This window comes from Suillus subalutaceus (assembly GCF_016647625.1).
Source record: "Suillus subalutaceus strain FC151 chromosome Unknown DFJ58scaffold_144, whole genome shotgun sequence".
NCBI classification, from domain to species: domain Eukaryota; kingdom Fungi; phylum Basidiomycota; class Agaricomycetes; order Boletales; family Suillaceae; genus Suillus; species Suillus subalutaceus.
In genome coordinates this window covers 330-28,116 of record NW_024540393.1, presented here as the reverse complement: position 1 = coordinate 28,116, position 27,787 = coordinate 330, and the positions used below count along the sequence as shown (strand labels likewise).

General features: G+C 48.6%; 9 protein-coding genes across 9 annotated transcripts; 6 read left to right on the top strand and 3 right to left on the bottom strand.

Moving 5' to 3' along the window:
- Nucleotides 1-197: 197 nt before the first annotated feature.
- On the top strand, nucleotides 198-513 carry DFJ58DRAFT_105171 (uncharacterized protein). The gene is made up of 2 exons (XM_041378633.1): nucleotides 198-429; nucleotides 483-513. The coding sequence occupies exon 1, from the start codon at nucleotides 256-258 to the stop codon at nucleotides 418-420; it is 165 nt and encodes a 54-aa protein (XP_041238642.1). The 5' UTR covers nucleotides 198-255; the 3' UTR covers nucleotides 421-429; nucleotides 483-513.
- A 558-nt stretch (nucleotides 514-1,071) lies between these two features.
- Nucleotides 1,072-1,998, top strand: DFJ58DRAFT_811961 (uncharacterized protein). Its single transcript, XM_041391519.1, has 2 exons — nucleotides 1,072-1,347; nucleotides 1,407-1,998. Exon 2 carries the CDS (start codon nucleotides 1,509-1,511, stop codon nucleotides 1,752-1,754), a length of 246 nt encoding a protein of 81 aa, XP_041238641.1. The 5' UTR covers nucleotides 1,072-1,347; nucleotides 1,407-1,508; the 3' UTR covers nucleotides 1,755-1,998.
- Nucleotides 1,999-4,724: 2,726 nt separating this feature from the next.
- Nucleotides 4,725-10,865, top strand: DFJ58DRAFT_667707 (uncharacterized protein; the record flags this gene model as incomplete). The annotated part of the gene is made up of 18 exons (XM_041382639.1): nucleotides 4,725-5,043; nucleotides 5,079-5,166; nucleotides 5,218-5,306; nucleotides 5,356-5,492; nucleotides 5,545-5,868; nucleotides 5,919-6,290; nucleotides 6,345-6,389; nucleotides 6,443-6,619; nucleotides 7,189-7,309; nucleotides 8,638-8,776; nucleotides 8,868-9,225; nucleotides 9,276-9,352; nucleotides 9,404-9,492; nucleotides 9,542-9,661; nucleotides 9,711-10,051; nucleotides 10,102-10,473; nucleotides 10,528-10,572; nucleotides 10,626-10,865. Coding segments are annotated over 18 exons (3,453 nt in total), but the record flags the coding sequence as incomplete, so codon positions are not given.
- Nucleotides 10,866-10,964: 99 nt separating this feature from the next.
- On the top strand, nucleotides 10,965-11,594 carry DFJ58DRAFT_105081 (uncharacterized protein). Its single transcript, XM_041378632.1, has one exon. The coding sequence runs from the start codon at nucleotides 11,065-11,067 to the stop codon at nucleotides 11,476-11,478; it is 414 nt and encodes a 137-aa protein (XP_041238639.1). The 5' UTR covers nucleotides 10,965-11,064; the 3' UTR covers nucleotides 11,479-11,594.
- A 468-nt stretch (nucleotides 11,595-12,062) lies between these two features.
- DFJ58DRAFT_811922 (proline iminopeptidase) lies at nucleotides 12,063-14,135 on the top strand (the record flags this gene model as incomplete). The annotated part of the gene is made up of 15 exons (XM_041391518.1): nucleotides 12,063-12,070; nucleotides 12,137-12,355; nucleotides 12,405-12,439; nucleotides 12,498-12,574; nucleotides 12,643-12,683; nucleotides 12,732-12,837; nucleotides 12,979-13,013; nucleotides 13,074-13,097; nucleotides 13,156-13,209; nucleotides 13,264-13,389; nucleotides 13,445-13,513; nucleotides 13,563-13,602; nucleotides 13,653-13,702; nucleotides 13,750-13,801; nucleotides 13,860-14,135. The coding sequence occupies 15 exons, from the start codon at nucleotides 12,063-12,065 to the stop codon at nucleotides 14,001-14,003; spliced, it is 1,080 nt and encodes a 359-aa protein (XP_041238638.1). The 3' UTR covers nucleotides 14,004-14,135.
- Nucleotides 14,136-14,558: 423 nt separating this feature from the next.
- Nucleotides 14,559-16,029, bottom strand: DFJ58DRAFT_908025 (chaperonin 10-like protein; the record flags this gene model as incomplete). The annotated part of the gene is made up of 4 exons (XM_041395086.1): nucleotides 14,559-14,844; nucleotides 14,904-15,398; nucleotides 15,451-15,662; nucleotides 15,934-16,029. The coding sequence occupies 4 exons, from the start codon at nucleotides 16,027-16,029 to the stop codon at nucleotides 14,559-14,561; spliced, it is 1,089 nt and encodes a 362-aa protein (XP_041238637.1).
- A 75-nt stretch (nucleotides 16,030-16,104) lies between these two features.
- Nucleotides 16,105-19,532, bottom strand: DFJ58DRAFT_811920 (uncharacterized protein). The gene is made up of 4 exons (XM_041391517.1): nucleotides 19,155-19,532; nucleotides 18,465-19,092; nucleotides 18,119-18,397; nucleotides 16,105-18,065 (listed from the first exon to the last, which is right to left on the bottom strand). Exons 1-4 carry the CDS (start codon nucleotides 19,313-19,315, stop codon nucleotides 16,257-16,259), a joined length of 2,877 nt encoding a protein of 958 aa, XP_041238636.1. The 5' UTR covers nucleotides 19,316-19,532; the 3' UTR covers nucleotides 16,105-16,256.
- A 363-nt stretch (nucleotides 19,533-19,895) lies between these two features.
- On the top strand, nucleotides 19,896-20,833 carry DFJ58DRAFT_916930 (uncharacterized protein; the record flags this gene model as incomplete). Its single annotated transcript, XM_041395502.1, has 2 exons — nucleotides 19,896-20,057; nucleotides 20,390-20,833. The coding sequence occupies 2 exons, from the start codon at nucleotides 19,896-19,898 to the stop codon at nucleotides 20,831-20,833; spliced, it is 606 nt and encodes a 201-aa protein (XP_041238635.1).
- Nucleotides 20,834-24,097: 3,264 nt separating this feature from the next.
- On the bottom strand, nucleotides 24,098-27,037 carry DFJ58DRAFT_104918 (uncharacterized protein). The gene is made up of 6 exons (XM_041378631.1): nucleotides 26,718-27,037; nucleotides 26,445-26,669; nucleotides 25,849-26,393; nucleotides 25,590-25,796; nucleotides 24,901-25,536; nucleotides 24,098-24,851 (listed from the first exon to the last, which is right to left on the bottom strand). The coding sequence occupies exons 1-6, from the start codon at nucleotides 26,858-26,860 to the stop codon at nucleotides 24,241-24,243; spliced, it is 2,367 nt and encodes a 788-aa protein (XP_041238634.1). The 5' UTR covers nucleotides 26,861-27,037; the 3' UTR covers nucleotides 24,098-24,240.
- Nucleotides 27,038-27,787: the final 750 nt, after the last annotated feature.

The following is a 27,787-nucleotide window of genomic DNA, read 5'->3' as shown; positions in this document are numbered from 1 at the left end:
CTCACCATCAGATGGGCCAATCCAACTTACGTTTACAAGCTCATTTCATCAGCAACAGCCCCACCTGATCGCCTCCCCGATCGGCTCCCCGTGAGCGACCTCGACCAGACATCCAGCTTCATCCACCTCTCCAACGCACGCCAAATCCTCCATACACTCAAACTCTTCCATAAAGATCACGTCAAAATCTAGTTAGTCTACGTACTCCGCATTCCTTACCACCCTGTCGAGAAGTACATCAAGTGAGAGGACCCAATGGCAGAGGTAGGCGGTCCGCGCGGAGGGGAGGGCATGTTTCCACATCTCTACAATGAGTTCAAGCTGGGCAAGGACGAGGTGGAGAGCGTGCAATCTTGGGAGAGGGGGCTTGATGGATGGGACTCGGCTTTGCGGGCAGCAGCGGCATGGCTCGCTTACTGATGATTATATGCGGGTTCTGTTGCGTGACGTCGTACTGTAGGGATGAGCTGAAACTTGAAGAGTGGATGGTGATTGCAAGATGACAATGCATATAATACCTTCAACAGGCTGCAGCTCAAATGAAGATTGTTCGATCCCGTACATACGTATACAGACTAAAAATTGACATTGACTTCACACATACCTTTACTTACTCCTGTCGTGTTTACAAGAATGCAACTGAACACTGTCCTGCTGAGCCAGTGCAATTGCCACTGAACGTTGATTGTGTGCAACACAGTCCCAGAACATGTTATAGACGTAGGCGCTGCAGCAACGCGGGTCGACCACTCATATGGAATTGTCCATCCTCCAGCTACATGAATGATGATAGGCAATTGGGCAATACGCTGTTTTGAAAATAAGATAAAATCGAAGCTAGCATCAGACATGCAGATAGCTTAAGTTTCTGTCTGTGGCCACTCACCTGGAGATGAGTGATAGATGGTAACTATATGTAGATTGGAGACATTCGAATGCAGAGCGAGTTGAACTATTCCCGACTCCCACGGTTTAGTGGGGAGGGTTCTGTAGGAAGGAAACCTCTGTGCGGGAATTCCTTATGTCAGCAACAACTGTGGGAATGTGTTAGGTTAGGTGAAATCAACCGTTTCACACCGCTTTGGATCTGTTAGTAGAGCGCTGGTTATCATCACTGTTCCATCATCCGTCGACTCTCCCTTGGTTCGTGCAAAGCTGTTTCTTTTTTGCACTTATTAGAATGGCATCTCCTTTGGTTCTATTGCTGTGAAAAGAACATCAGATGTCACCTGGATCCTCTTGGCTTTACCTCTATCTTAGTCTTCTCAGGTGTTCCAGATCTATCTGTCGCTCGGTGCACCAAATCCAACTTTCTCGCCGCTATTTGCCACCACTTCCTTCAACTACGTGCATCATTCTTGGCGAAGTCTGTTCTGGATCTCTTGCGTGAATTCGCATCTGTGCAGCTTCCGATTAAACGTGGATTTCTGCCACTGCTGTGTGCTTTCCTTGAAATCGTTTTAGCTCTGAGGTGGCTGCAGTACTGCACATTCCTGCCCCTCCTACTTATGTCTATCATTGTGTTGGTGATGGCGTGGCACCTTGATTGTCGTTGCCTACCGAGGGTCTCGTTCGTCACCTACGCAAGGTCAAGCTTGCCACCTTATGTGACTGTATCCACGCACTGCCTTTGCTCGACCGGCCAATGCTACATGCTCGCTCTCACTCCAAGACATCTAACGTTTTGGTCTGCCACATCCGCGCTTGCGTTTATACCTGCAACTTGTGGCACTCCTGTGTTATGTGACATCTAGCTGGCATACTCTCCTTACGTCAATCCATTCCCAGTGCTAACCTCGGAATTCATACATGCATATTGGAGTTTGAGTATGGGTCCGCTGTTGTTCAAGCATTGTTTTATGATTTGTTGACTTTGTCTGAGCATCACAAACTTATCCCGTCGCAAAAGTTGACTTCAGTCAGAAGTCGGCGGGATACCACTCCAAGTGGCATGTCTCAGACCACATTGCAGGCAATCGGTTACAAAGCGATGGACTCGAGTGGAAGACAGATAAATATTGATCGATTGGGTGGCTCTACAAATAGGCACTGCTCAGGCAAGGTGAGTGTGAAGAATACGGGTCCGATACCATGATTGCCAACCATGTTCGTATCTGTATAGAAACGCCAGGAAATGCATATGGCTGCCACTTGAATAGCGATATAGTGATCATCACTCGTGGCTATATGGCATCAAGACGCTTGGTAATCGGGATCGCAGTGAAATCTTTGACCAGAATATTCATGTAATACAACAGGACAAGACTGAGGACACTACGATGTCTATGAGTTAAAGAGCAACGCCAGCTGGAGAAGAGACAGTAGTCGGAACAAGCCAGCGGAGTCGGGAACTGGCGCGTACACGGCGCTACGATTAATTCGCGAGAGGGTGACTAAGGATGACTTATAAGTAAGCTGTCAAATAGACTTTAAGTTTGAACACGGCTTGATTAATTTTTTGAGCAGCCAGCAGGCCGAGCAGCACTAAATCGTCACCGTCATCGTCATCAGAGTCCTCGTATTGGCGTATGTACTAATTTACGAGAGGATGACCGAGGATGATTTGACTGTAAGCTGTTGACTTTGAACACAATTTTAGTTGAGCAGGGCTGCTAGCAAGCTAAGCAGCATCAAACCGTTGCAGTAAGTGCACCGTCCTCCCATCGAAAAATGAAAGGAGGAGCGCAAGAGCTCTGACTCAGCAGCTCTCATCAGCGGGTCGGTGAGTTCTAGGAACTTCGAGCGTGTCCATCAAGCGTGCCTGTACACGTTGGCTTGAGCGTTCTTAAAGACACATGCAGCAGCATGTTGGGGGTCTATAATTGTGAGCCTATCGTCATTGAATATTGAATATCAATTCTTAGATCGCCGTGACAAACTTGAAGGCAGGCACCCAATACTGCGCTCTCTCACCGCAGACTCGGATGCGGCCTGACACTGTGACGATCGCCTAAAATCAAGTCCAGACTCCCCTGACTACCCGAACGGTATCAGCATACAAACGCCTCCCAAGTTGCCCAGCCGTTATTCATTTCGCCCTGGAACTCGCAGTTGACTCAGGGCCCAATTGGAGGCGTTATCGTTCACGGTCGAACGGGCACCGGGTATCTGAACAGGCTATCCGACGGCCAACTGTGCTGAGCTAATAATATTGGCGCTCTTTCATTCACTTAAGTTTTGGTTGGTCAGAAGCATATCGCTTGTGGGATGAACACCCCAAGGTCGTACATTTATGATACGGGCAAAGACTGTTATAGACCTAGGACCTGAGGGAGATTCGGATATTTTAAATTTAGTACTTCAACTTGAGATGAGTCCTTCGACAAGACTGCCAAAGAAGTTGCCAAGGGCTGGTGACAGGACCACTGTCACTGCGATTTAGCGCTCACAAGCCGTAGTCGTCTCAATTGCTACTGGATGGAAATCACGGTTGTTTTTCGGGGGGAGGGGGGGGGATCAGGTAGATGGGAGGACAGTTAAAGCCAGCTAAAGGCGATGGGGTATAGGTTCGTCGTTCATACTTCTTCTTCGTCGTCATATGCAGGTGGTATGACTCCAATATCTGTTCCAGTCTGTGCGTGCACGCGATGAAGTAGAGCAATGGTTTGATGTATTTCGGTTGTCCAACAGAATTTTGAGGTTGACTAGCTCGGGGGCCTAGTTCATTTTAGGGTACACAGTGGCGCTGTCTGCATAAGTACACTGGACAGGCGATCAGGAAGTGGTGGGCGGTCTCTTCGCGCTGGTAGCATTGTTGCCAAATGGGACTTGGGGACTTTTGTGATGCTATAAAAGAGTTTGTTCAATGGTGCGTGTCCCGCCGTGCGAAGCTGAAAGAGAAGGGAACTTCGGAAGAGTATCATCACAGTAATTCGGCTACTGATTTGGAGAAATGCTTTGATGGAGGCGTTTGTAGCGTGGAGGTTTTTTACGATAGATTCGCTGCATCGTGTTCGAGGAAGAGTCACGGGTGTCTACCCAAATAATTAGATCCTGGATGGAATGATGGTGGCGCACGGTTAGGCCCGGGCGAGGCGCCTGGACCTGATCAATATTAATATGCCGTAAGTTTTACTCGCCGTCGCCGAGAAGTGAAGTACTAGTTTCTGAGCTCGTCTGAGTCTAGCTCATGAGAGCTTGTCTCAAGATTCGTTCCAACTACTCTCAAGAGTCCATATATTGCGAAAGGCTCGCGGGCTCGGTTTGCCTGCATTCACGGTTGATTTAGAGTAGCCCTCGGATCTTTCAATCACTTATCAACCGCATGATGGGCCTCATGCCATCACGTAAGTACGTCTCACGAAGTCTAATTGAGGCAAGCCTCTTGTGTGCTTGAAGAGGACATAAAATAATACAGGCATTCGAAGTGCTTCATGTAGTGCAGGGAGCATATATACAGTACTGTCTTCGAATTTGAAAATTAGTTAACGAGAACGTTGATGAATTACCACGTTCAGAACGGACGCAGCGTAGCGCTAGGCGCCTGTCTACCATAAATATATATATTCATCGTCCCCCTTCCTCACGACAATTCCTGCGTGAACTGATTCCAACCGTTAAGACATCATGGCAGCCAAAGCATTGGCCACCGCCTTTAGAGTGCGCCACGACGACTCAAATGATATTCCTCTCAAGGATGGTAAGACAGCTATGCCACCTGCGGTGCCTGCGCCGCCGTAAGTTCTGTCCTCTTATTTTCCTTATTTTTGCTGACTTGTGCTCTCCCAAGATATCGACATGCCGCACCATCGGGCCCATGGCCATGGATGGACTTCAACATAGAATTTACGACCTCTACGCATACCATTGATCCATCCTGGCGGGGGTACCCTCAGAACCAATTCGGGAACTGGACTCCAGACCAAGTAGGGCGTAGTAAGATGCTCGAAAAGTGCCAGATGAATAAGTCTAGCACCGTTTACTGGATGGATGTGCATGATGATAGGAGTTTTACAAGCCCAGATATCGGAGGAAATGGTGGTACCATGGTAGTGGGAACTGAAAATGAGGATGGGTTTTGGGATATATTACAGAAGGAGGTGAGTCTCTCGTTCCTCGAATATTAGTTATGGCGTAAGATGATTTGCAGCGAGCAGAAAATATCCCAGTGCGATCGATATTTGTGGATGACTTAAGCTCGCCCGTCTTGCGCATGCTGGGCACAACGTATGTAGTGGTGTTTTTGCTCATATACTTGCTGAGGCTTCTCATACTTAGATACAACATCGAACCATTCTTTTTCACGTCCTCCATAAATTGGATACCCTCACGATATCAGGAAGCACCTATCCATGAAAAAGGAGATCGTAAGTCCAAATCTTCCATTTTGGATCCCATGCTGATGTTGTGCGATAGACATTACTATTACCCTGCCATTTGTACGAACGCTGCGTGCAGACGCTGGATCAACACTCACCTCTCCAACACCCACCTCTCCAACACCGCTATCGCAATCCCGGAGTAAGCGACCCATCATCTGTCGTAGTCATCCTGTTCACCTTCGACAGGCAGTCAGATCAATACCCAGGCTGCTTTCCCTATGAGTGGTATGTGTATCAATATCCTTATATCCACATTCAAACGTCCGTCCTAGATGGCAGCACGCTCTTCATTGACCTCCTCGCAATTCACATGGTCCGGGACGTAAAGACAAGCACCATCATCTCCTACCATCCCGAGTCCACATGGTGCCGGACATCCGCGAAGCGCCTTCACTCGCTCATGCAGCTTGTAGGGGGCAGCGTATACTGGCAAAAAATATTCGCCAAGTCAAAAGACCCAACGTTCTTCTTCCTTGCGATTTTATGGTATCCACTATATGCATGGGATGAGTCCTTTGAGCTGCTGTACACCCATGTTAGTGAACTGGTATGTAGTCCACGTTCACAGTGAAAGTGGTGTTGCTAAAGAACATTCAGGAGTCGACGGTATTGCAAACGAATGACAACACGGAGTCCACGCGCGAGCTTCATGTCCTCCAAGCGCATCTCTTGCACTATCAATCACTCCTTCATTACTTCAAGGTATCAGTAGAATTTATCGCGGACACCCAAAATCCGGCCATGGAGTCTACTAGCGTCTCCGAGCGCGACGAATCAAAGAAACTGATGGAGACGGAGTCCAAGAATCTAATCAGCGAAATCGATCGTCTAGAAAAGCGACGTGAGATGCTGACTAACCGACTGAAGAATGTGATGGAGCTTGCTTTTGCGACTGTTAATCTCAACGACAGCAAACAGACGCGAAAACTGACGGAGGCGACGGTCAGGGACTCGGCAGCTATGAAACAGGTATCCTTCTTTTCTGAAACTAAAGTGACTTCCCGGACATTAACAAACTTTTAGATCTCGTACCTCACAATGATCTTCCTGCCGGCAAGCTTCTTAGCGGTAAGCATGGAGGTTCTTTAGTACGGAACGCATCTAACTCCACATGCTCTCAGTCTGTGTTTGGAATGAACGTCGGAGAGTTCAGTAATGGAGGTCTACAGACGCTTGCCCACTACGCCGAGGTCACCGTGTCGCTCACGCTCCTCACAATTTACGTCGTTATCACGTTTCAGACGCAGAGCACATTCCACGACCCCCGTGCTCCATTCCTGCGGCGTGCAGTGTGGCCAGTTCTTACTTTCTGGAAGATGGTGTATAAGCTAAAGGAGAAGACGGAGGAAGACATGGTGTGAGCGTCGACAGGGTTCATGGTGGACTCATGATATATATGCCGTTTTACGAGTTGTAATGACTACTGACGCCGTTTACTGTGTGAGACTGTCTATGTGGCTATCAGATTACCTTCTAGTTGTGCAATGTGCTCGCGTCTATTCTTGGTCCATTCCATCGACTAAGCTTGCATTGCACAATCTGAATCCGCCTTCAGTCAGGCTCAAGCCTAATCTCCTAAAACACCATGGCCTCACCATCAGATGCTAATCCAACCTAAGTTTACAAGCTCATTTCATCAGCAGCAGCCCCGCCTGATCCCCTGCCCGACCGGGTCCCCATGAGCAACCTCGACTAGACATCCGGCTCCATCCATCTCTCCACCGCACGTCAAATCCCCAATACACTCAAACTCTTCTGCAAAGATCACGTCAAAGTCTACGTACTCCGCATCCCTTACGACCCTGTCGAGAAGAACATCAAATGGGAGGATCCAAAGGCAGAAGTGGGCAGTCCGCGCGGAGGGGAGGGCATGTTTCCACACCTTTACAATGAGTTCAAGCTGGGCAAGGGCGAGGTGGAGAGCGTGCATGGGAGAAAGGGCCTGATGGATGGGACTCTGCTCTGCAGGCAGCAAAGGCATGGCTCATGTACTGATTATATGTGAAATTTTCTGCGTGGCGTCATACTGTAGCGATGAGCTGAAACTTGAAGAGGGGATGGTAATTGTAAGATTAGGAAGCATATCGTGTTCCGTTTCTGCTCCAAGACCTTCAACAGGCTGCAGCTCAAATGAAGATTATTCGATCTAGTACATACGTATACAGACTACAAATTGACACCAACTTCACACATACCTTTATGGTACACTTACTTCTGCCATTGGAGTGGGGCACCCCCTAGCAGGGGGTAGTCAATGTAGGGAGCTAGTAGAGACCGAACAGGAGAGAGTGAAGGGTTGGTGTTAGCCTTAGTTAGCACACGAGGGCTCATAGTGGCGATGTTGTAGACAGACACGAACCATTCCAGCACATCACATTCCTAGCACACACTGGCTGGAGCTGCTGCTCCACCGTGTTTACCAAAGAAGAATGCTACTGAATACCGTCTTGCTGAACTAGTGCAATTATCCGCTCAATGCTGATTGTGTCCACAGTCCCAGAGCATGTTATAGACGTAGGCGCTGCAGCATCGCGGGTCGGCCACTCGAGTCGAACTACACGAATGATGATAAGTAATTGGACAATGCCTTGTTTTGAAAATAAGCTATCAGAGTTTAGGTTTCCGTCTGCTTACCTGGACATGGCTGATAGACAGGAAGCGTAGATTGGAGAATTTCGAATGCAGAGCGAGTTGAACTATGAAAATAATAGCGAAGACAGAGTATAACACAGCGCGGATTCGATCGGGAAGCTCGCTGCCTGGTGTTACCAATGCTGCTAGTGCTGAGTGGTCCATGATGGAATGATGGTGGTGCACGGTTGCGCCCGGGCGAGGCACCTGGATCCGACCTGGGCCTGATCAACATGTGGTAAGTTTATGTCTCGTCGCATCAAGTACTAGTCTCTAAGTCTGAGTCTAGCCCATGAGAACTACTCTCAAGAAATACTTAGATATAAATTGTGAAAGGCTCGCGGGCTCGGTTTGCCTCACTTCTTCCAGTCACGTACGTAGCCCTCGGATCTTGACCTGGTTTCAATTACTTATGCACCCTTTTTTTCGAGTGATGCCCTTATATGCCTCATGTCATCACGTATCTAATGGTCTCACGAAGTGTAATTGAGCCAAGCCTCTTGTGTGCTTGAACTTGAAGAGAACCCAAACTTAATGATACAGTCACTGGAGCATACTAGCTACAGTACTTACATAAATACACTGACTTTGAATTTGAAAATTGGTTGGAAAAGGCAACGTATCAATTGAAGGCGTCTATGACAGTCCTGATTAAATGTTGATGCAGATGAATTACCACGTCCAGGGCGGACGCAGCGCAGCGCCGGGCGCCTGTTCACCATAATATATATTCATCGTCCCCCTTCCTCACGACAATTCCTGCATGAACTGATTCCAACCGCCAAGACATCATGGCAGTCAAAGCATTGGCCACCGCCTTTAGAGTGCGCCACGACGACTTAGAGGACATTGCTCTCCAGAACTTCAAGGATGGTAATACAGCTATGCCACCAGCGGTGCCTGCGCCGCCGTAAGCTCTGTCCTCTTATTTTCCTTACTTTTGCTGACTGACGCTCTCCCCAGATATCGACATGCGGCACCATCAGGACCATGGCCATGGATGGACTTTGATGTAGATTCTACGAGCTCTACGACTGTCATCGATCCATCCTGGCGGGGGTACCCTCAGAATCAGTTCGGGAACTGGACTCCAGACCAAGTAGGGCGTAGTAAGATGCTCGAAAAGTGTCTGGGGAATAAGTCTAGCACAATTTACTGGATGGACGTGCGTGATGACGGGAGTTTTGGATGTCCAGATCTCGCAGGAAATGGTGATACCATGGTAGTGGGAATTGAACATGAGGATGGGTTTTGGGATATATTACAGAAGGAGGTGAGTCTCTCGTTCCTCGTATGCTAGTTGTGGCGTAAGATGATTTGCAGCGACCAGAAAATATCGGAGTACGATCGATATTTGTGGATGACTTAACCTCGCCAGTCTTGCGCATGCTGGGCACAACGTATGTAGTAGCTTTTTTACTTATCTACTTGCTGAGGCTCCTCATACTTAGATACAACATCGAACCATTCTTTTTCACGTCCTCCATAAATTGGATACCCTCACGATATCAGGAAGCACCTGTCCATAAAAAAGGAGATCGTAAGTCTAAATCTTCCATTTTGGATCCCATGCTGATGTTGTGCGATAGACATTACTATTACCCTGCCATTTGTACGAACGCTGCGCAAAAATTCTCGATCATCACTCACCTCTCTAACATCGCTATCGCGACCCCCGAGTAAGCGACCCATCATCTGTTCCATCATCTGTCGTAGTCATACTGTTCACCTTCAGCAGATGCTCAGATCAACACCCAGGCTCCTTTCCCTATGAGTGGTATGTGTATCAAGATCCTTATATTCACATTCCAACGTCCGTCCTAGACGGCAGCATGCTCTTCATCGACCTCCTCGCAATTCACATGGTCCGGGACGTAAAGACAAGCACCATCATCTCCTACCATCCCGAGTCTACGTGGTGCCGGACATCCGCGAAGCGCCTTCACTCGCTCATGCAGCTCGTAGGGGGCAGTGTCTACTGGCAAAAAATATTTGCCAAGTCAAAAGACCCAACGTTCTTCTTCCTTGCGATTTTATGGTATCCACTATATGCATGGGATGAGTCCTTTGAGCTGCTGTACACCCATGTTAGTGAACTGGTATGTAGTCCTCATTCAGAGTGAAAGTGGTGTTGCTAAAGAACATTTAGGAGTCGACGGTATTGCAAACGAATGATAACACGGAGTCCACGCGCGAGCTTCATGTCATCCAGGCGCATCTCTTGCACTATCAATCACTCCTTCATAATTTCAAGGTATCAGTAGAATTTATCGCGAAGACCCGCAATCCGGCCATGGAGTCTACTAGCGTCTCCGAGCGCGACGAATCAAAGGACCTTATGAAAAAGGAGTCCGAGAATCTACTCAGTGAAATTGATCGTCTAGAAAAGCGACGTGCGATGCTGTCCGACCGACTGAAGAATGCAATGGCCCTTGCTTTTGCGACTGTTAATCTCAACGATAGTAGGCAGACGCGAAAACTGACGGAGGCGACAGTCAGGGACTCGGCAGCTATGAAACAGGTATGTTTCTTTTCTGAAACTCAAGTGACTTACCGGACATTAACAAACTTTTAGATCTCGTACCTCACGATGGTCTTCCTGCCTGCAAGCTTCTTAGCGGTAAGAATGGAGGTTCTTGAATACGGAACTCATCTGACTCCACATACTCTCAGTCTGTGTTTGGAATGAACGTCGAAGAGTTCAGTTCTGGGGGTTACGAGACGCTTGCCCACTACCTCGAGGTCACATTGTCGCTCACGATGTTCACAATTTACATCGTTGTTACGCTTCAGACGCAAAGCTCATTCCACGACCGCGATGCTCCATTCCTGCGGCGTGCAGTGTGGCCAGTTCTTACTTTCTGGAAGATTATGTATAAGCCAAAGGAGAAGACGTTGAAAGACATGGTATGAGCCTCGATAAGGTTACAGGCGGATTCACTATATATATACCTTTCTACAAGTTGTAATATGACTGTCCATGTGGCTATCAGATTATCTTCCTGTTGTGCAATGTGCTCGTGTCCATTCTTAGTCCATCCCATCGATAAGCTTGCATTGCACATTCTGAATCCGTCCTGAGTCGAACTCAAGCCTAATCTCCCAAAACACCATGGCCTCACCAACAGATGCCAATCCAACCTACGTTTACAAGCTCATTTCATCAGCAGCAGCCCCACCTGATCCGCTGCCCGATCGGCTCCCCGTGAGCGACCTCGACCAGACATCCGGCTTCATCCACCTCTCCACCGCACGCCAAATCCCCAATACACTCAAACTGTTCTACAAAGATCACGTCAAAGTCTACGTACTCCGCATCCCTTACGACCCTGTCGAGAAGAACATCAAGTGGGAGGACCCAAAGGCAGAGGTGGGCGGTCCGCGCGGAGGGGAGGGCATGTTTCCACACCTTTACAATGAGTTTAAGCTGGGCAGGGACGAGGTGGAGAGCGTGCAGTCTTGGGAGAAAGGGCCTGATGAATGGGACTCGGCTCTGCAGGCAGCAGAGGCATGGCTCGTTTACTGATGATTATATGTGAGTTCCTCTGCGCGACGTTGTACTGTAGCGATGGGCTGAAACTTGAAGAGGGGATGGTGATTGCAAGATGAGAATGCATATCGCGATCTGCTCCTGCTCCAAGACCTTCAACAGGCTGCAGCTCAAATGAAGATTATTCGATCCAGTACATACATATACAGACTACAAATCGACATTGACTTCACACATACCTTTACTTACTTCTGCCGTGTTTACAAGAATGCAACTGAACACTGTGTCCTGCCGAGCGAGTGCAGTCATCCACTCCATGTTCATTGTTGATCGTGTCCAACACAGTCCCAGAGAATGCTACACACGTAGGCGCCGCAGCATCGCAGGTCGATCGCTCATGTGTAATTGTCCGTCCTCCAACTACACGAATGATAAGCAATCGGGCATTGATGACCTGTTTTAAAAATAAGATAAAAACAAGGCTAGCGTCAGAGACGCAGATAGCTCAGGTTTCTGTCTGCTTACCTGGAGATGACTGATAGACGGGAACCATAGATTCAAGTTGGATACATTCGAATGCAGAGCGAGTTGAACTAAATAGCGAAGACACGGCGGACTCGATGACCACGTGCACACTGCACGAGGACAACAATTTGGGCCACCTATTACAATTTCAAATGGCCTCAGTGATCAGGTGTTTCTGCAGGGCCTCCGACCAAAAGCGTAAATTCATCTTATCTACTCCCAGCAGTTTTAGGCCGGTCACAAGGATAATTCTGTCTTCTACCTTGTGCTCACGGCCTACATCTTCAACGTCCACCACTCTGTCGAAACCTGCAGCGATGTACCCTCCCATCAAGCCCTACGAGTCTGGTTTTTTCCCGGGTGCGAATTCAGAGAAACATCAACTTTAGTATGTTTTCTGATCATCTGATGTAACTTAAATGATAATCGATCGGAAGTTATGAAGTGAGTGGAAACAAGCAAGGCGATCCAGGTACGTGCTCCGATGATATTTTATGCAGTTCGGATCAAGGTTATTAACTTCTGACTAGTTGTCTTCCTCCACGGGGGTCCAGGAGGCGGAACAGATCCGAAGGATAGAGAGTTCTTTAACCCTGAGAAGTATAAAGTAAGTAACAGTCATTTAACAGAGGACATCTTCCTATTCATATGAATTGTACTCTCTCAATGTTGTAGATTGTGCTGTTTGATCAACGGGGTGCAGGAAAGTCCACTCCGTAAGTTCCATCGGTTCCTTGACATCGCTCCGGCATGAAATTGTGTAGGAGCGCGGAATTGGAGAACAATACTACGTGGGACCTCGTGAAAGACATCGAGGTCCTTAGGAAGAAACTAGATGTCACGAAATGGCACGTATTCGGCGGTAGCTGGGTCTGTGTCTGTGCATTTTCTACTAGACTTCATCACTGACACAGACGTGCAGGGCTCTACGCTCTCCCTTGTATACGCCCAGGTTTGTGACCGGCTTCTTTCTATACAATGTTTTGTTTAAGCAGTCGGTTCGTTACATAGACACATCCAGACAGAGTCAAGTCCCTCGTTCTCCGGTGAGCCTCAATGATGTTGGTTATATACTAGGCGGGTCCAAACCACCAATTCTTCCAAAGCGGAATCTTCACGCTAAGACAGAGGTATGCTTCACTTGATAAGCTAAAGTAGACTATACTGACTACTTCCCACCTCTTTCAGCGAACTGCGATTCTTCTATCAGGATGGCGCTTCCCATCTTTTCCCCGAACAATGGTAATACAACATAGTAACAACAAACCTTCATTGTCGGGTGACCCAGTTGTATAGGGAAGAATACCTGGCCCCGATTCCAGAGGCTGAACGGCACGACATGATGAAGGCGTATCACAGCCGCTTGAACTCTTCGGACGCAAATATCCGTCTGGCCGCCGCAAAGGCGTGGGCAAAGTGGGAGTAAGTAGATGATGCTTCGTTGGTACTACACTCGTTGCTGACATTATACTGCAAGGATGGCTACATCAAGGTTGATTGTAAGTGCGGATGCTGTCGCCCAAGCGGAGAAAGGTGACTTTGCAAAGTACGTGGACTCAGTGGCGAGTTCGATTTTCTGCTGAATCAACATTCAGCGCATTTGCTCGGATTGAAAACCACTATTTCGTCAATGAGGTTTGTCAGTCGGAGAGTTATCTCGATCGCGATTTACAGTGACTATGCAGGGCTTCATGCGTGATGGTCAATTGCTTGAGAAGCAGGAACTCGAGAAGATGTATGTGCATTCTACGCACGTCCTTGATACCTTCTCACTGTTCCTAGCCGTCACATACCAACTATCGTGGTTCAAGGAAGATACGATGTCGTATGCCCCGTATGCAGATTTTTTATGTTTCCTAGAGATGCCCTTACTGACACGCTTGGATTGCTAGGCGACTACTGCATGGGCACTGAAACGGGCTTGGCCAGAAATTACTCTGCACATCATCCCAGATGCAGGGCACTCTTCGCGCGAGCCTGGCATCGAGAAGAAGCTTGTAGAGGCAGCTGATATCATGGCTTCCAAGGGTTTGTAGTAACGCGAGGTCTATGGTCAGGAGAAATGATCCTGAATTTTGAGATAATTTGTGTAAGATATTGAACATATGGAGTTTTAACTTGTCCGCGGATCTATCTTCCCGTATCGTTTTGTCAAGGTCCACAATCACGCAAGTTCGATTGGCAGATGGCGCGAGTTTCGGGTTTCATGTCACTGAGCCTGGTACGAGGCATTGTGAAGTATTTTGGACGTTGGCTCGCAATGAAAAAAGCTAATGATACACCATTCTTCAACCAGAGTCCTTTTCACCGATTCGGATTGCGTTTGTAACGTACAGCGCAATCTATTCTCGATCCCCGGGCCGGTTACGTCAGTCTAGAATGGGACGACCATTCGCTGCAAATACGACGTTGCCGCGAGATGTTATGGTCCAAGAAGACTATCCGAACGCTCATGCTGAGTAGTATTTGCAGGATCCATGTCATCGACCACGGAGAAGAATTATTTGAATTAGGGCATATGATAGGTGAAGACTCATACACGCTATGATACCCAATGCACAATTTAGAATCAAAGTTGTCACCATTAACTGTCACTTCTCAGCGACCAAGACCGCACGGTACCTCACATCTCCATTCTCAAGTTTCTCCATCGCCTTCTCTATGCCAGCCTTAGTCAAGGGGAACTCCTCAACGATGGGCTTGATGTTGTGAAGTGCTGCAAACCTCAGCATCTTTACATGCGTTCCACGCGAAGGGCAGATGCTGCCCTGGACCGTGATGCCATTACCGACGAGCTGCATATACGGTAAGGTGAGGGCGTCAGTGGACACAGTGAGCGGGTATATCGTGGCACGCGGCGCGAGAATATTGAGGTAGCTGCAGATAATACGAGGCTTGTTAAACGATGCAGTCACAAGATCACAAAAAGGACGTACGATGTCCAGTCAGGTTGCTTGGATGCTGTGACGAAGAGGTGCTTGATGGCCCCTATCTCGACCTTCTGCTCCAAGTCCTTCGTCGTGTAGAACTCTGTCGCACCGAGCCCCTTCGCCTCTTTCTCTTTCTCTTTTGTCCCGGAGAACACCACGACCTCACAGCCCATCTTCGCAGCGAACTGGATAGCGAGATGTCCCAGGCCGCCAACGCCGATAATACCTACCCGATCGGTGGGTAACATGCCATAGAGGTGCATAGCGTTGAAGACGGTCCCGCCGGCGCACATAAGAGGAGCTGCATGAGAAGGAGAGATCTTATCGGGAATATGGAAGAGGAAACCAGCTTTCCAGACAGCGTGCGAGGCGAACCCGCCTTGATCTTTATCAGCGAACCCGTACATGGCGCGTTCAGGGCAGAATATCTCATTTCCACTGAAACACTCGTCACAGTGCCCACAGGAGTTATGCAAGTATCCCCAGCCAGCGCGGTCGCCCCTGCTTATGGTGTTAATTTCTGACTTTCTTGGGTTTAAAAGAAGGTACATACTTTTTGAAGGTGGTGACCTCGGAACCAACCTCCTGCACGATGCCGACGCCCTCATGGCTGAGAACGATGTCATGAGTCTTGTAGTGCAGATCTGTACCACAGAGGCCGGCGTGAGTGATTTTGAGGAGGACCTCATCAGACTTGAGACCGTCTTTATGGGTTGTCGACTCAAGGATGTTGCCGCTGGGGGAGCCTTTGAAAATAGTGAATATCTATACCGGTCATGGTGTATATTCAAGTTATAAGTTATAAAGATGAATTGAGATAGGATGAAAGAGAGGGATATGACGAGACAGTAAGCCAGGGGGTCTTATATCTGAGGCTGACCAGGGGTGCTGAGTCATGACTCCAATGGTATTCAGCTCGAGCCGGTAGACCGACTTCAAACGTTAACGTGTATTTGAACTAAAGTCTCATTTCTTGGAGTACGAGTCCAGAATCCATATCGTAAATTCCTAGGCTGTTATGTTCATCAAAACTAACGATCATTTGTGGGGGAATCGGGAGGAGCATAAAATTCCGTGACGCGTGAAAGGGTGTGTCGAAGTCACGTGCCTCAAAAATCAACCGGCATGACATATTGATACCCGGCTTATCGGGCAGTTGAATGAAATGTTCCCAAGTGTTGATATCAAATAATGACGAGACACCAGATACTCGGAAAATGCTTTGATTTCAACGTAGCCCATACGACAAATAAAAGAGATAAAATAGTAAACATAGCACAAGGAACGACTCCCAAAAAAAATAAAAGAAATTATATCATATGTACACCGCCAGGATCGCTCGTTTTTAAGTCGTCAGTGTCATGAATTTTCAGCAGGGAAAGGTAACGAGCCACCTCCAGGGCGCTCGCCATGTACGCGGAAGCGATACAAACACGTATACCCGTCTTTGCCCCAGTTATCGTTGATCACAAGCGCCACAATACCGAAATCCAGAGAGAGATCGCGGACTTCCTGACGCACGGGGAAGGTTTGGATGTTTGAAGGCGCGTGAATATCATACGTGAACGATGCAAGGCGGATAAACGAAACGTCACTGGGAAGCGTAGCCGGATAGTCGTCCTCAAGATCCGCTTCAGAAACAGCCTCACCAGCCTCCTTTGCAGCCTCTCGTCGCGCAGCTTGTTCTGCGTGCCATGCTGTAACTTTTGCTAAATTATCCCCGCCTTCTACTTGACCCCATATCTCCATGTGTTTGGGGGCCGTGCTAAGATCGAACGCGACTTCCTTGGCGACGTGGTCGATGGTAATATCAGAGATGATAGCAGGGAAAGCAAGCATCACGCCCAATTGACCGTAAGACCCGGCCATGGGCCAGCAGTTCCCGCTGTGCAAATCCTGATGCAAAGCAGTTATTGGTGATCGGCCGACTTCATACCCATGGCCAGTAATAAGACCCAGGATCTGCCCTCGCAGTGTGCTTGGCCGCAACTCAAGCGTACCACTCGTAAGATGGGGAATTGGACGCGCACCACCAGAGTGGAGCGCGAAATCAGGGCGAGAAACGATATCTTGAGTCCCATATCGTGCAATGGCGTTGTCGACGAGCTGGGAGATGAGCGAAGTGACGTCAGAGCCATCTGTGGACTTGATGGTCAGACCAACACCGGTGCCAACAGTCGATGCCAGCTTCGACCACCAAGCTGGGCCAGCAGGTACGTTTACTGGAGCATGTGCAGCGTTCTTGGCTTGCTCCAGGGCGTCCTTTACGCCACCCTCGATACTTCCGAGTCGCTCCTCCAGAATTCTCAACTTAGCTCGTGCCTCTTCGTCGTTAACAGGAGGTGGCATTGAAATCACAGTCTCCCTGGGCGCAGATGCCACAGCACTTAGCTGAGAATGCAGGGCTTCAACCTCCCGTCTAAGGTCAACGAGACCTTGACTCGAAGATGACTTGAGATGGGCTTCAGTGTCGGAAACACGCTTGGCCTCGTCACGAATGCGCGCCTCGAGAGCAAAAATTCGGTTGACGACATCTCCATGTGCACGAGACTCGAGATCTTGCTGGGCACGAGCACGTTGTTGGTCAAGGGAAAGACCAGACAGAGCGGCTTCAATGTTTTGAAGCCTAGCGCCAAGTTCATCAAGGTTCGTGATCGGCGTGTCCGGTGCGTAATATTGGCGTTGCGGTGAGCGAATGGGTAGCATTTGAAGGATAGGATCATGGAACTGATGCCAAGCGGCATAGAGAGCAGCAGCGACGAAAAGGTATCTGGCAAGGGTGATGAATGGTCCCGCCTTGATGCGTGAGAAAAAGGAGGCTGGACGCATGAAGATGGTGTCAAATATCGACCCAAATATGCGGCCAAGAACGAGGGACAGGAGGGTAATAATGCGTATGACCCAAGCGAAGATACCTAGAAGGAGCCGTACAGTACGGTTCACAGCTAGGCCTAAAAAACCTCCGACCGAGAATGATCGCGATGGCATGTCAGATGTGTTGGAGAAGCCATCCACAGCTGGAGGCTCATCCATCTCAGGAATGGAGTCAAGCCCCACTTCGAGGTCAGTTGGATCATCTGAATGGGGAGGGATAGATCCACGAGGTATCGAGGACCTTGAAGGTGGGGGCACAGAGCGGGTGACCGACGCGCGCTGGGCTGAAGAACGCTATGGAAAGGTAATGAGGAAAGACTGCCGAGATCCAAAGTCTTTACTCTTACCTGCTCACTTTCGCTGCTACTTTCGTCTTCTTCTTCACCCTCAACATTAGTCTTGCTGCCTCTCTTCTTCTTCCGTCGCTTGTCGTAGCCTGCTACTGGCAGCGTCGTCAGAGGACCGCCACCTAAATCCTTTTTCTTAATTTTTCTTCTTCTTTTCCGTCCGTCGTCAGAAACATCGTCGGAGTCCCCTTCCATATCAGATTGTGAGGGTTGATACGCCTTGTTATCGACGGACATCCGGTTCCGCTTTTGGCTGGGTGCGGTCCTCGTGGAAGCGGACTGTTCATTGTTGCTCACGAGCTAGTTTTTGCCGCATTGTCTCTTGATATTCTAGCTCCTCTGATACGTAGTCATAACTGGAGTCTCTGCCATTTGTGGTTGTGTTGGCAGCTGATATATCTGCGGGCTCGGTTGAGCGGGGACGCATGTAAAAGGAGGTTGCGGACGTCAGAGCGCGCTTAGAAACGTCGACGACCTGCTCAAAGGGGCTCTTCCCGCGAGCACTGCGGTCACGTTCTTGGGAATCCTGATTGTCTTCACCTTCGGAGTCGGACACATGTGTTGTGGTGGAGTCCTGCTTTGAGAGGGTCTTACGCGTATTGCGCTGTGAAAGACGATTTGGAGGTGGTGCTAGTCGGCGACTGCTGGTAGAGTGGGTCTCTTTCTCGTAGTCGACAGATGTGCTTCGAGGTACGTTGAGATTTGTTTGGGATCCAGAGGCCCATGCGTTATTGGGATTGCTGGGGTGCATCTCGTGTGATGTAGATGCAGCTTGATAGAATGCACTTGCAATATTAACAGAAGTGTCCTTAACGCTCCACGTCTCAGGAGCGAGCGTTGGTTGGGACTGCTGAAGTGACCGCTCGCGCTTTAGGCGGGCGTAGCGGACGAGAGCCGTCTCGTCGTCTACTGCGTCAGCCGTAGATGCAGATGATGTGGGTTTAGCCGGTGATTTGGAGCCTGCTGTTGGGGCTCTAACGTGCATGTGATGATGTGATGAGGGTACTGTTGTAAGATATGATATGATAGTGCTCACCCGTACGCGTACGATGTTGTTATTGAGCGCGGTGGACTTGCGGGAGGATTGACGGTTCTAGCAGATGGATTATTGTGAACTGTAGCAAGATTTGTCTTGTTGAGGAATGTGTGGTGATCTAGACGTCTGCCTTGACCAAGAGGTGTGCCCGCGAATGACATATGTAAGCCCGTGCAAGGCTGCTTCGAGGCGAGTTAACCTTGATTAAGAGCACGCTCTGAACACGTTTCAAAGGTGAGGTAACTCGGTTGGCGTGTTGCGATTAGCGCCAACCTAATCAAAATGAGTTTCAGTGCAGGTAGTCTGCAACTTTTTCAGTTAGCACGTTAAAAACGAGGATGATGAAAATGTTGAAGAGCGTTCCGTGGCAGCATTAAACATAAAACGCGACCAAAGCGTGCACCTCAAATCACACTTGTTTACTCTTCTTTGTACACAATCCACATACCAAAAAAGGAAACCATAGTATTGGAAGACAATGACTTGCTTGTAGATTTGTTCCACTGGCAAAGCGTCGCGACGTGGACAAAAGCTCGAAATGCAGTCGTATTCACAATGGGGAAAGTATGCGACAACCGTTGCTGGCCGACGAGATCATCTGAACCCGTTACCATAGCGTGTAGCTGACTCATTGTTTGACTTTCAGTTGGGCATATATTAATGGGGAGGTTTTTCTTGTGATGCGAAGCTCATGCACGCTCAAACAGCCTTTTTGCTTTGTTATGGAATATTCACCCCCGCATGTTTACAGTAAAGCAAGCAAGGCTAGTCATCGCCACGTTGTTCCACTGGGTAAGGCGTCGCGACGTGGACAAGCTCAATGCTATCTGTAGCGGTGATAAAGCGTGGCCCTTGCTCTCCACATGGGCAACGCCGTTCTTACGAGACCATCGGGACTCGTTGGTGAGTAGAAGGTAGCTTTTCATAGGACATGCGTCCGCCAAAGCGGGAGGCCTCGAGCACGCGCGAACGGTCTTCCTTTGCTGAGTAGTCTATAAGCAAGGAATGCCCTCTGATCCGTCAAAACCGTATCCCTCGCCAATAGTAGACCCATGGATAACAACAAATCTATACATCGCCTTCTACCATCGCATGACAAAGCCCGGATTCCATTTCGCACTCATGTTTTCACCCAAGAAAGAACCTCGCAACGCCTCTGATCGCCACTACCCGCATCTACCCACGCCATCAACACCATCCAGTCAGTTTTTAAATTCAATCTGAACAGCATGCAGGAGTGGCGATACGAACATAAAGCGATCGATGGTCCTCGAGAAGGTACGATCACAGGAAGGGTGCTCATCGTAAAGCTGCCCACGCACGAATTGTTGGCCACACATGCAGAACGCATATATGGTTTCCTTGCGCGAGTGCTACTCGTGCAGAATGATGGGCAATGGGATTGCCGAGCGTGGATGATCCATGCACTTGCTGCACTACGAGCCAATGGGAGCGACTTCAGCACGATACTGGATGTCACGAATGGATTTCAGGCGGACGGTGAATTAAAAGCGTCGGGCGACATGGCCAAGGATCGCGTTCTGAAGAGGCGACCTAGCTGTGTTAGCGATATGCCGCGTAGCGATATGAAAGTTGATCGAAAATGTGTACCCGTATTGAAGATTATCAAGATCTATTGTCGACATGAATTTATCGACTGTATCGACTTCTTGTTGTAGTTTCACATATCTCGTACTTAAGTACCTGACGATCGCCTCGATGACCACTCAACATTCTCGAATTTCTGAGCCTTGGGTGCGAAGTCACGGTGCACGTAATAAACTTGATAAACATGAATTTAACTTCAACTCTACCAGCTCCTTCCTGGATTCAGCTCGAGTATTTAGAACTTGCATGCTGCAAGCAAGTCGTGAAATATAAATATATTGTCCACTTCAGAACACTAAGTAAGTACTAGTAATGCACGGATACCAAAAAAAGATCACCCGCTCTCTGCAGAGTGCTCGACAAGTGGTAATCATACCGAGCATTTCCTGTCATACACGCGCTCCTGGAAAATAATTGAACTCATGTCGGTTGCTGCATCTGAGTCGGCCATAAGCTTGGCATGATACTCTCGAACACCAAGGATCAGGCGTGGTCCCAGCACAAACTTCCCCGCCAGTGCGAAAATTTGAAGAAAAACCAATATAAATGTGCCATTTCATGGAATATGGTTCCTATAGGATGGTGAACTGTGCACACATGCAGAGTTCAGTGAAACATTGACCTACCACTGAGGTTGTCGGAGACAGATAAGCAAGGTTGAAGCAAGAAATAGGAACAAAGCTAGCATTCACAAAATTTTAGCGGTCAAGAGAATCACATTCACATTATGAACTCACCTCGCAAAGTAAAGCACGTGAGTTTTAATCAAAACCGTGAAACAGTCCCCGATAATACCCCCTGCCGATGAGCGTCGTAATTCACGGAAGTGTTTGACAGCGATCCAAACTGTGAAACACAATGTGACGACTTCCCATACAGTGGCAAGTATCCAAGTCATGGAATCAAGGAGTACGCTATCTTCCCCAAATCTAACGGTGCAATGATACATGCCTGAGAGAACCAGTACCTCTGATATTCGTCAATGAGCCTGGTGGACCTGTATTTCACCCACAATTGACCTTACCCCCCAAAATATCCTTCATTATCATTCCCGCGAGCACTGCGTTGGCGATGTTGACAGCCAAGAAGATGACAACAAGAAATATCAGCACGTTTCTGGATCGCTGGTACATAGCATGTAGCCGAGAAATCATGATGACTTGTGTAACGTTTCAGTCAATTCAATACCACGGAAGTATTGCAACAGCGCAGCTCACCGCCCAGCATAGCATTTATGATGACACACATCCAATCTAGTGCGACGTACCCATCAGGGCCTGACAAATTTAGTAACATTATGGAGGATCATACGTTCGGAACAAACTCACAGCTGTGACAATCATTACGTTGAACCAAGAAGTCGGTCAAGAATCTCACTCACCCCTGCATAGAGGTGCAGTTGATTGGTAAGGAATCCAGGCATAAAAATGGAATACTCACTACAACTGTCACTGGAATAAATACTGTATGCCGCCGGTCAGAAAAAATTGAAAACAGTGTGTGCGAGGAGACATACGCAGCACTCTGATGCTGATTGTGAGAGATGGCAGATTAGTACAACATTGACTGCTTAAGCTCCCCAACATACACGGAATATATTATTCCAACATAACGCACCTAGAATCCTCTGAAGTCAGCACAACTTGCCTACCACGCTGATAACACAAACTACATACACTGAGATACAACACCGTCATGAGGGACCAGCGTTTCTTCTGCCGCGAATTAGTTGCGCATTCACGTCGTTCTTTCGATGCGGAAGTCCGCTCACCCAGATCAGCTCAATCTGTGAAGGCATTCTCAGCAAGATGGCTGCTTTAGTAATATCATCAACCTACCTCTTGACCGAACGTAAGTGCTGGAAATACCGTGAGGATGTCAGCGGTTCTTTCGTACTCAGTCTTGCTCACCCCAATCATATATCAACCCAACAGCAGAGGCGACTGCGAAACCGCAGTCAAGGTTAGATCGACAGATCACCATCATCATTAGACTTGCTCTCCACGAACCTGCAAAATAGCTAACAATACGGCTCGCCTTGATGAACGGCCCCAAAAAGAAATCATTCGAGAAAAAGCTCATACTATGGATGAGCAAACTGGAGCGGCGAGTTGGACCTTGGTAAACGCATGACGATAGCATGCTAGATATAATACCATTATCCGGCGCTTACTACCGCCGAAGCGAGATTGAGGAATGATACACATGATAATTTGGTGAAGTAATGTTTCAGGTTGAAAGTGAGCAAGGAAAGTTCACCCAGGCACATTTACGATACCATCCAATTATCGAAGTAGATGTTTGACCATGAAACTGCCTTGCAAGCACCGGGAAAGTTTAACATGGAGGGACGCAAAAGATAGAACTTGTTCATCATAGATGTCGATGAAGTTCGGCAACTTCCTTATTGTTCAACTTGCACACTGCAAGTAGTCTCCTGCAGGCAGAACGAATAGAATCATGGACTCGGAGACATTCCTTTCTTTATTGTAGACACACTTTTGTACAGCCTGCCTCGGTCCCAGTAGCATGGTGTGACGTGAAGTTACACTGCCAGTGAGTTCCAGCGCCTTTGGGAATTCAGATCTAAAATCTTGATTTGGTCATGAAACAGCTATGTAGATAAAGCGTGCGTGGATAGCCAGGATAGGTGTACTCGGGACGTACTTACGGGAGATGCAGCGTATATGGGGGATGACTGCACAGCGAGATACGTGATGGAGGTGCTGCGCAGTGCGCAGGCCTGACCTGGATCGCCTCTGGGCATGGCAATTCAAGTTCGGGTCCGCGGCATTCAACGGCGAATAGGCTTTCAAGTTGATTTGTTCCTCCCAGCACCCCCCTCCAAGTACGAGTATCCAGATTCCACATGGTGCTCCTTCACATCCTCGAGTCTGTCATCTCATGCGCATTGCGCACCTTCTCGCCCTCGTCCGCCTCAGTCACGGTCACATCGGGCTAAGGTGACTCGAAAGCAGTCGAAAACAGCCGTCACGAATCTGAAAATATGGTCATGGAACAGGATTTCACTTCGTTCTCATACTCTCACCGAAGCAAGAAACTTGCAATACGTCCATCCACGACTACCACGACTACCACACCAACACAATCCAATCAGGCATCAAATTCAATCTCAACGTCACGCCAAAATGGTCTTCGAGAAGGTACGGTCATAGGAAGGGTGCTCAAGTACCGCTCCGTGGAGAATGATGTGTATGTAGTAGGATTACCTAGTATAGATGATTGAAGCATTAGCTGCCAGTGCGCTGCGAGCTAAAGGGGTGACGTGAGCACGATCCGGAGGTCACACATCAATGGATGGCAAGATATATCGCACTGCTTCGAGGTATTTAGTCCCTACCAGTGAAGCTTTCACGCACGACTCTATGGGAAGTGACCCGTCAACCGCTTGTATTGTGAATATACAACTGAAAGTTACGAGTATCGATACGCGGAAAGCCGTGTATAGGGTAACAAATCAATTAGGTTCGCTGAGCTTATCCCAACCCTCTAAACCTGTAAATTTGGATAGAACAGCATCGAGATCTGTTTCCTCGGCGTTGCGCTGCTGGCCTCCTGAGCTCGATGACCGTTTAAGACGGAGATAGTATCGGTTGTCGGCATCCATTTTAACCACCAGAAGAGAGTCCACAAGGAAATTCCATATGTCTTCGTCTATGTCCGAGCATGCGAAATCTTCCATATTATTGAGAAAGAACAACTTTTCCTTGCCACATGCCACAGCGCCTAAAGTTGCCCATTCGTCCAAGGGGCGCAATCCGCGTGGTAGAAGGGTTCCCTGCCTGTAACGCAAGAAAATCCAGGCAAAAACCCACATAAACGACTCCAGATCATGGCGATACAGGTGTTTGACTTCGCCTCGTTGAGCACTTGGGGAGAGAAGCTCGATCGCCATGAACGGCACCGTGCCAGTGCGCTCGTTGCCCTGAGGACCCACTACATTCACCAACGAGGATAGATCGTAGTCGTTTAAGACACCGATCAGTCGGCCATTTTTTCTGTACCACATCAAGTTACCAGGGCTGATATCTCGATGATAGACCCCTTCCTTCCACAGAGTCAGGTGGCCTGCACGCTATGTCAACGAAGCGCCACGTAAATTCAACCAAACACGTACATAGGATACACTGACGCCATACGTCGAAAAGTTCTGTGTCGTTAAGCTTCTTCGTGATGGGGTGGAGCTTACGGAATACGAGAATGTAGAGCACACGACTGCCCGTGGTGGGTTCCGGAACACCGAGTGCTTCTCGGATGGCGGACGTGGGATTCGTGAACGTGTGGTGCCACAGCAACTCAGGAATATGGTCTTTGACGGTATCGTGCGCCTTGGCGATCTCCTCAACTCTTTTCAAGATTTCTGGCTCGCTTGTGCGACTCGCCTCTCCCCAAAAGATCTTGGCCACCATCCCATCCTTGAGGTTTTCGGATCTCTTCGCGAGCACATCGCTGGTAACAGGGACCACATTGGTGGCCCGTCCTTGTAGTCCGTAGTGCGTCACTCTTTCGTCGTGGCTGGTGTGCAGCAGCAGATCTACCTCTCCAAGTTCTACGTCCTTGATTTTGAATTCATGGCATTGTTTGCCCTCAACTTGAACTGGGAGGAAATCCTTATTCCGGCCCCAATCCTCAAGTTGAAATCGCTGTAAAGCATACAACAGCACCATGAATCGCGGGAGATCTTGAATGAAGTTGATGCCCGAGCTTTGAATGGTGCCTTGCCGATCATAATACCAGATCCACATCACATCGTCTGAAATAGCGGTGGTAAGAGCGCGACCAATCTCGATAGACGAACGAACCCACCGACGACAATAAGATTAATCAGATGATTGACGGCAAGATTGGCCGCAAACATTTCGGCGGCGTACATACCCGTCTGGACGGTCACATCTGGGTCGTCCGGGTCGATCCTGGCTTTTTTCGCGGCGGATTGCAAAGTGTCCGCGGCCTTGCGCTTAGAGCTAGACCCGCCCTTGGAAGGCTGTGCAGCAGTAAGGCCGGAAGATACGACTGCAGTCGGCCGATTTAATTTGTCCTTGGAATACAAAATACAATCACTTACTTGCAGGGTCGGACGCAGGTTGTTTTGCGGTCTGCGAAGGGCCTGGCGCCGGATCTTCAGCCTTAAAATGATCCACTGGCAGATATTCTGGCTTGGTAGGAACATAGTCATTCACTTTGCACGAAGAGTGCGGCGGTTTAATCGGTTTCTTCCTGTCTGTCTTTCTCTTGAACTCGATGCAAGCTAGAACATCTTTCCAGGGGAGCGGGGCTGGCGGCTTTGCCATTGCATTCTTGACCATGTGAGCCTTGCGCTTCTCATCGTCCTTCTCATCGTCTTTCTGTTCGCCCTTCTTGCCGCCTTTCTCATCTTCGAAGGGAGCGCATGCGCTGTTTAAAGGAAGAAAGACGACGTCGGGCTTCCGAGTTGATTTCACGGTCTGGTGGTTTTGGTACATGGGCATATCGTTCTGCTGACAGATCATGTCCACGGTGGGGGCAGGAGCACGCATCCCATCGACTTTGATCTCTTCAAGACAAGCGAGCGCGATGTTGGTGGCTTCTATAAAAGGACCGTAGAACTTGTTTTCTACTCCTGGACGTACGCTTGCAATCGTTGTAAGCATGAAACCGTCCGATCAGCGAAGGAGCACTCACTATTTTTGCAGGGCTGTCTCGATGCCTGAAGAGTATATCCCTCTAGCGGAGACCTGTCCATTGCAAACCGGCAGAACTGCCTCTAGGCACTTTTGCAGAAGCTCGGGCTGTTGAGTCTCGGGAGCAGAAGAAGCGCGCTGCAGGAGAGCTTGCAACATGGCATCTACTTTGCACTCCTTAGTCTGCTCAATATCACGTTGGATCCATGGACGGACTTTCTTAACACTTGTAGAATGTCAGCTGCTACTCAATAAAAATAGGAAATGTGCGCACTGGACGCCGAGCACGCCGATGTTCTCGCTGACGACGGCAGCCCCGCGGCTGTTTGGGGTCGATTCTATTTTGCTAGCACTATGAGCTGGTGCATTGGCGCGTGGCGGAGTAGACGATGTGCCAGTCTCGCCGGCAGGGGACATAACGCTAGGCGTTCAATGATTACGCTGATTGAGTGTTGTCAACACAACTGGTGAGATGGAGAAAACTAAGAGGACAAGGAAAACGACTGCTTCCTGCTTGCCTTATATCTGGTCGACCAATGTGGCGCAAATGTAGTGGACCATCGATCAATAATCTGATGTGGATTGATGTGGCAGTTGTGGACCTACCTAGTTCGACTCCGACGACGCGTTCCCATCAACACGCACACGTGACGCTGACTTATTTGAATTCTGAATTTAATCCAATTTCATTTCAACTTGGTCCGTAGTACGTACGGTACTATAATACTACTGGGAGAGATCCATCTATACAGTCACTTTGTCTGATCAATTTGTCAGAAATAAGATCAATGGCAGCATGCCAGGTAGTTCATGGTGAGAGGGACTCCGTTGTTAATATTATAATCTACCACATAAATCTCGTTCTCGGTACGCAATCAATCATGATGCTTACTCCGAGTCCCTAAGAAGTTTATTTGATTCAGAATCAACAGAAGTTCTTCTAAGAACCTTGATTTTGGGACTTATGTTCTCAGAGTGGAACGGAGTCCGACGCTCGCGCTATGGTCCACAGAAAGAAGACAGATGCACGACTCGGGCGCAGTTCTCTCCTAGTATCCTGTTGTCCTCCTACACACAATTGATACCCCCTTTTAGATCGCCGTTCTGCATGTTACTGTTAATGGACATTGTTGTATATCCTGGGTGATGTCGGACAATCGATACATTTGATCCTTCCAGGAAACCCTTGGAAATAGCTAGTAGTGATAGCTTTCCTATGAAAAGGTCAATGCTGCATAACTGGTGCAGTTGTTGTACAGTACCCGGTGATATGTTGAAGTCTGTGCCGGCAGAAATAATCTCCATCTTTGCGGAGCGCTTTGGATGCAGCAAACGACCTGTAGC

Coding starts and splice junctions, on each gene's coding strand:
- DFJ58DRAFT_105171 (XM_041378633.1), top strand. CDS start 256: ATGGCAGAGGTAGGCGGTCCGCGCGGAGGGGAGGGCATGTTTCCACAT.
- DFJ58DRAFT_811961 (XM_041391519.1), top strand. CDS start 1,509: ATGTCTATCATTGTGTTGGTGATGGCGTGGCACCTTGATTGTCGTTGC.
- DFJ58DRAFT_105081 (XM_041378632.1), top strand. CDS start 11,065: ATGGCCTCACCAACAGATGCCAATCCAACCTACGTTTACAAGCTCATT.
- DFJ58DRAFT_811920 (XM_041391517.1), bottom strand. CDS start 19,315: ATGTCATTCGCGGGCACACCTCTTGGTCAAGGCAGACGTCTAGATCAC. Junction 19,093..19,154: donor ACAACATCGTACGCGTACGG/GTGAGCACTATC, acceptor CATGCACGTTAG/AGCCCCAACAGCAGGCTCCA. Junction 18,398..18,464: donor GAGACTCCAGTTATGACTAC/GTATCAGAGGAG, acceptor AACAATGAACAG/TCCGCTTCCACGAGGACCGC.
- DFJ58DRAFT_104918 (XM_041378631.1), bottom strand. CDS start 26,860: ATGTCCCCTGCCGGCGAGACTGGCACATCGTCTACTCCGCCACGCGCC. Junction 26,670..26,717: donor ATCGGCGTGCTCGGCGTCCA/GTGCGCACATTT, acceptor ACATTCTACAAG/TGTTAAGAAAGTCCGTCCAT. Junction 25,537..25,589: donor GATTAATCTTATTGTCGTCG/GTGGGTTCGTTC, acceptor CCGCTATTTCAG/ACGATGTGATGTGGATCTGG.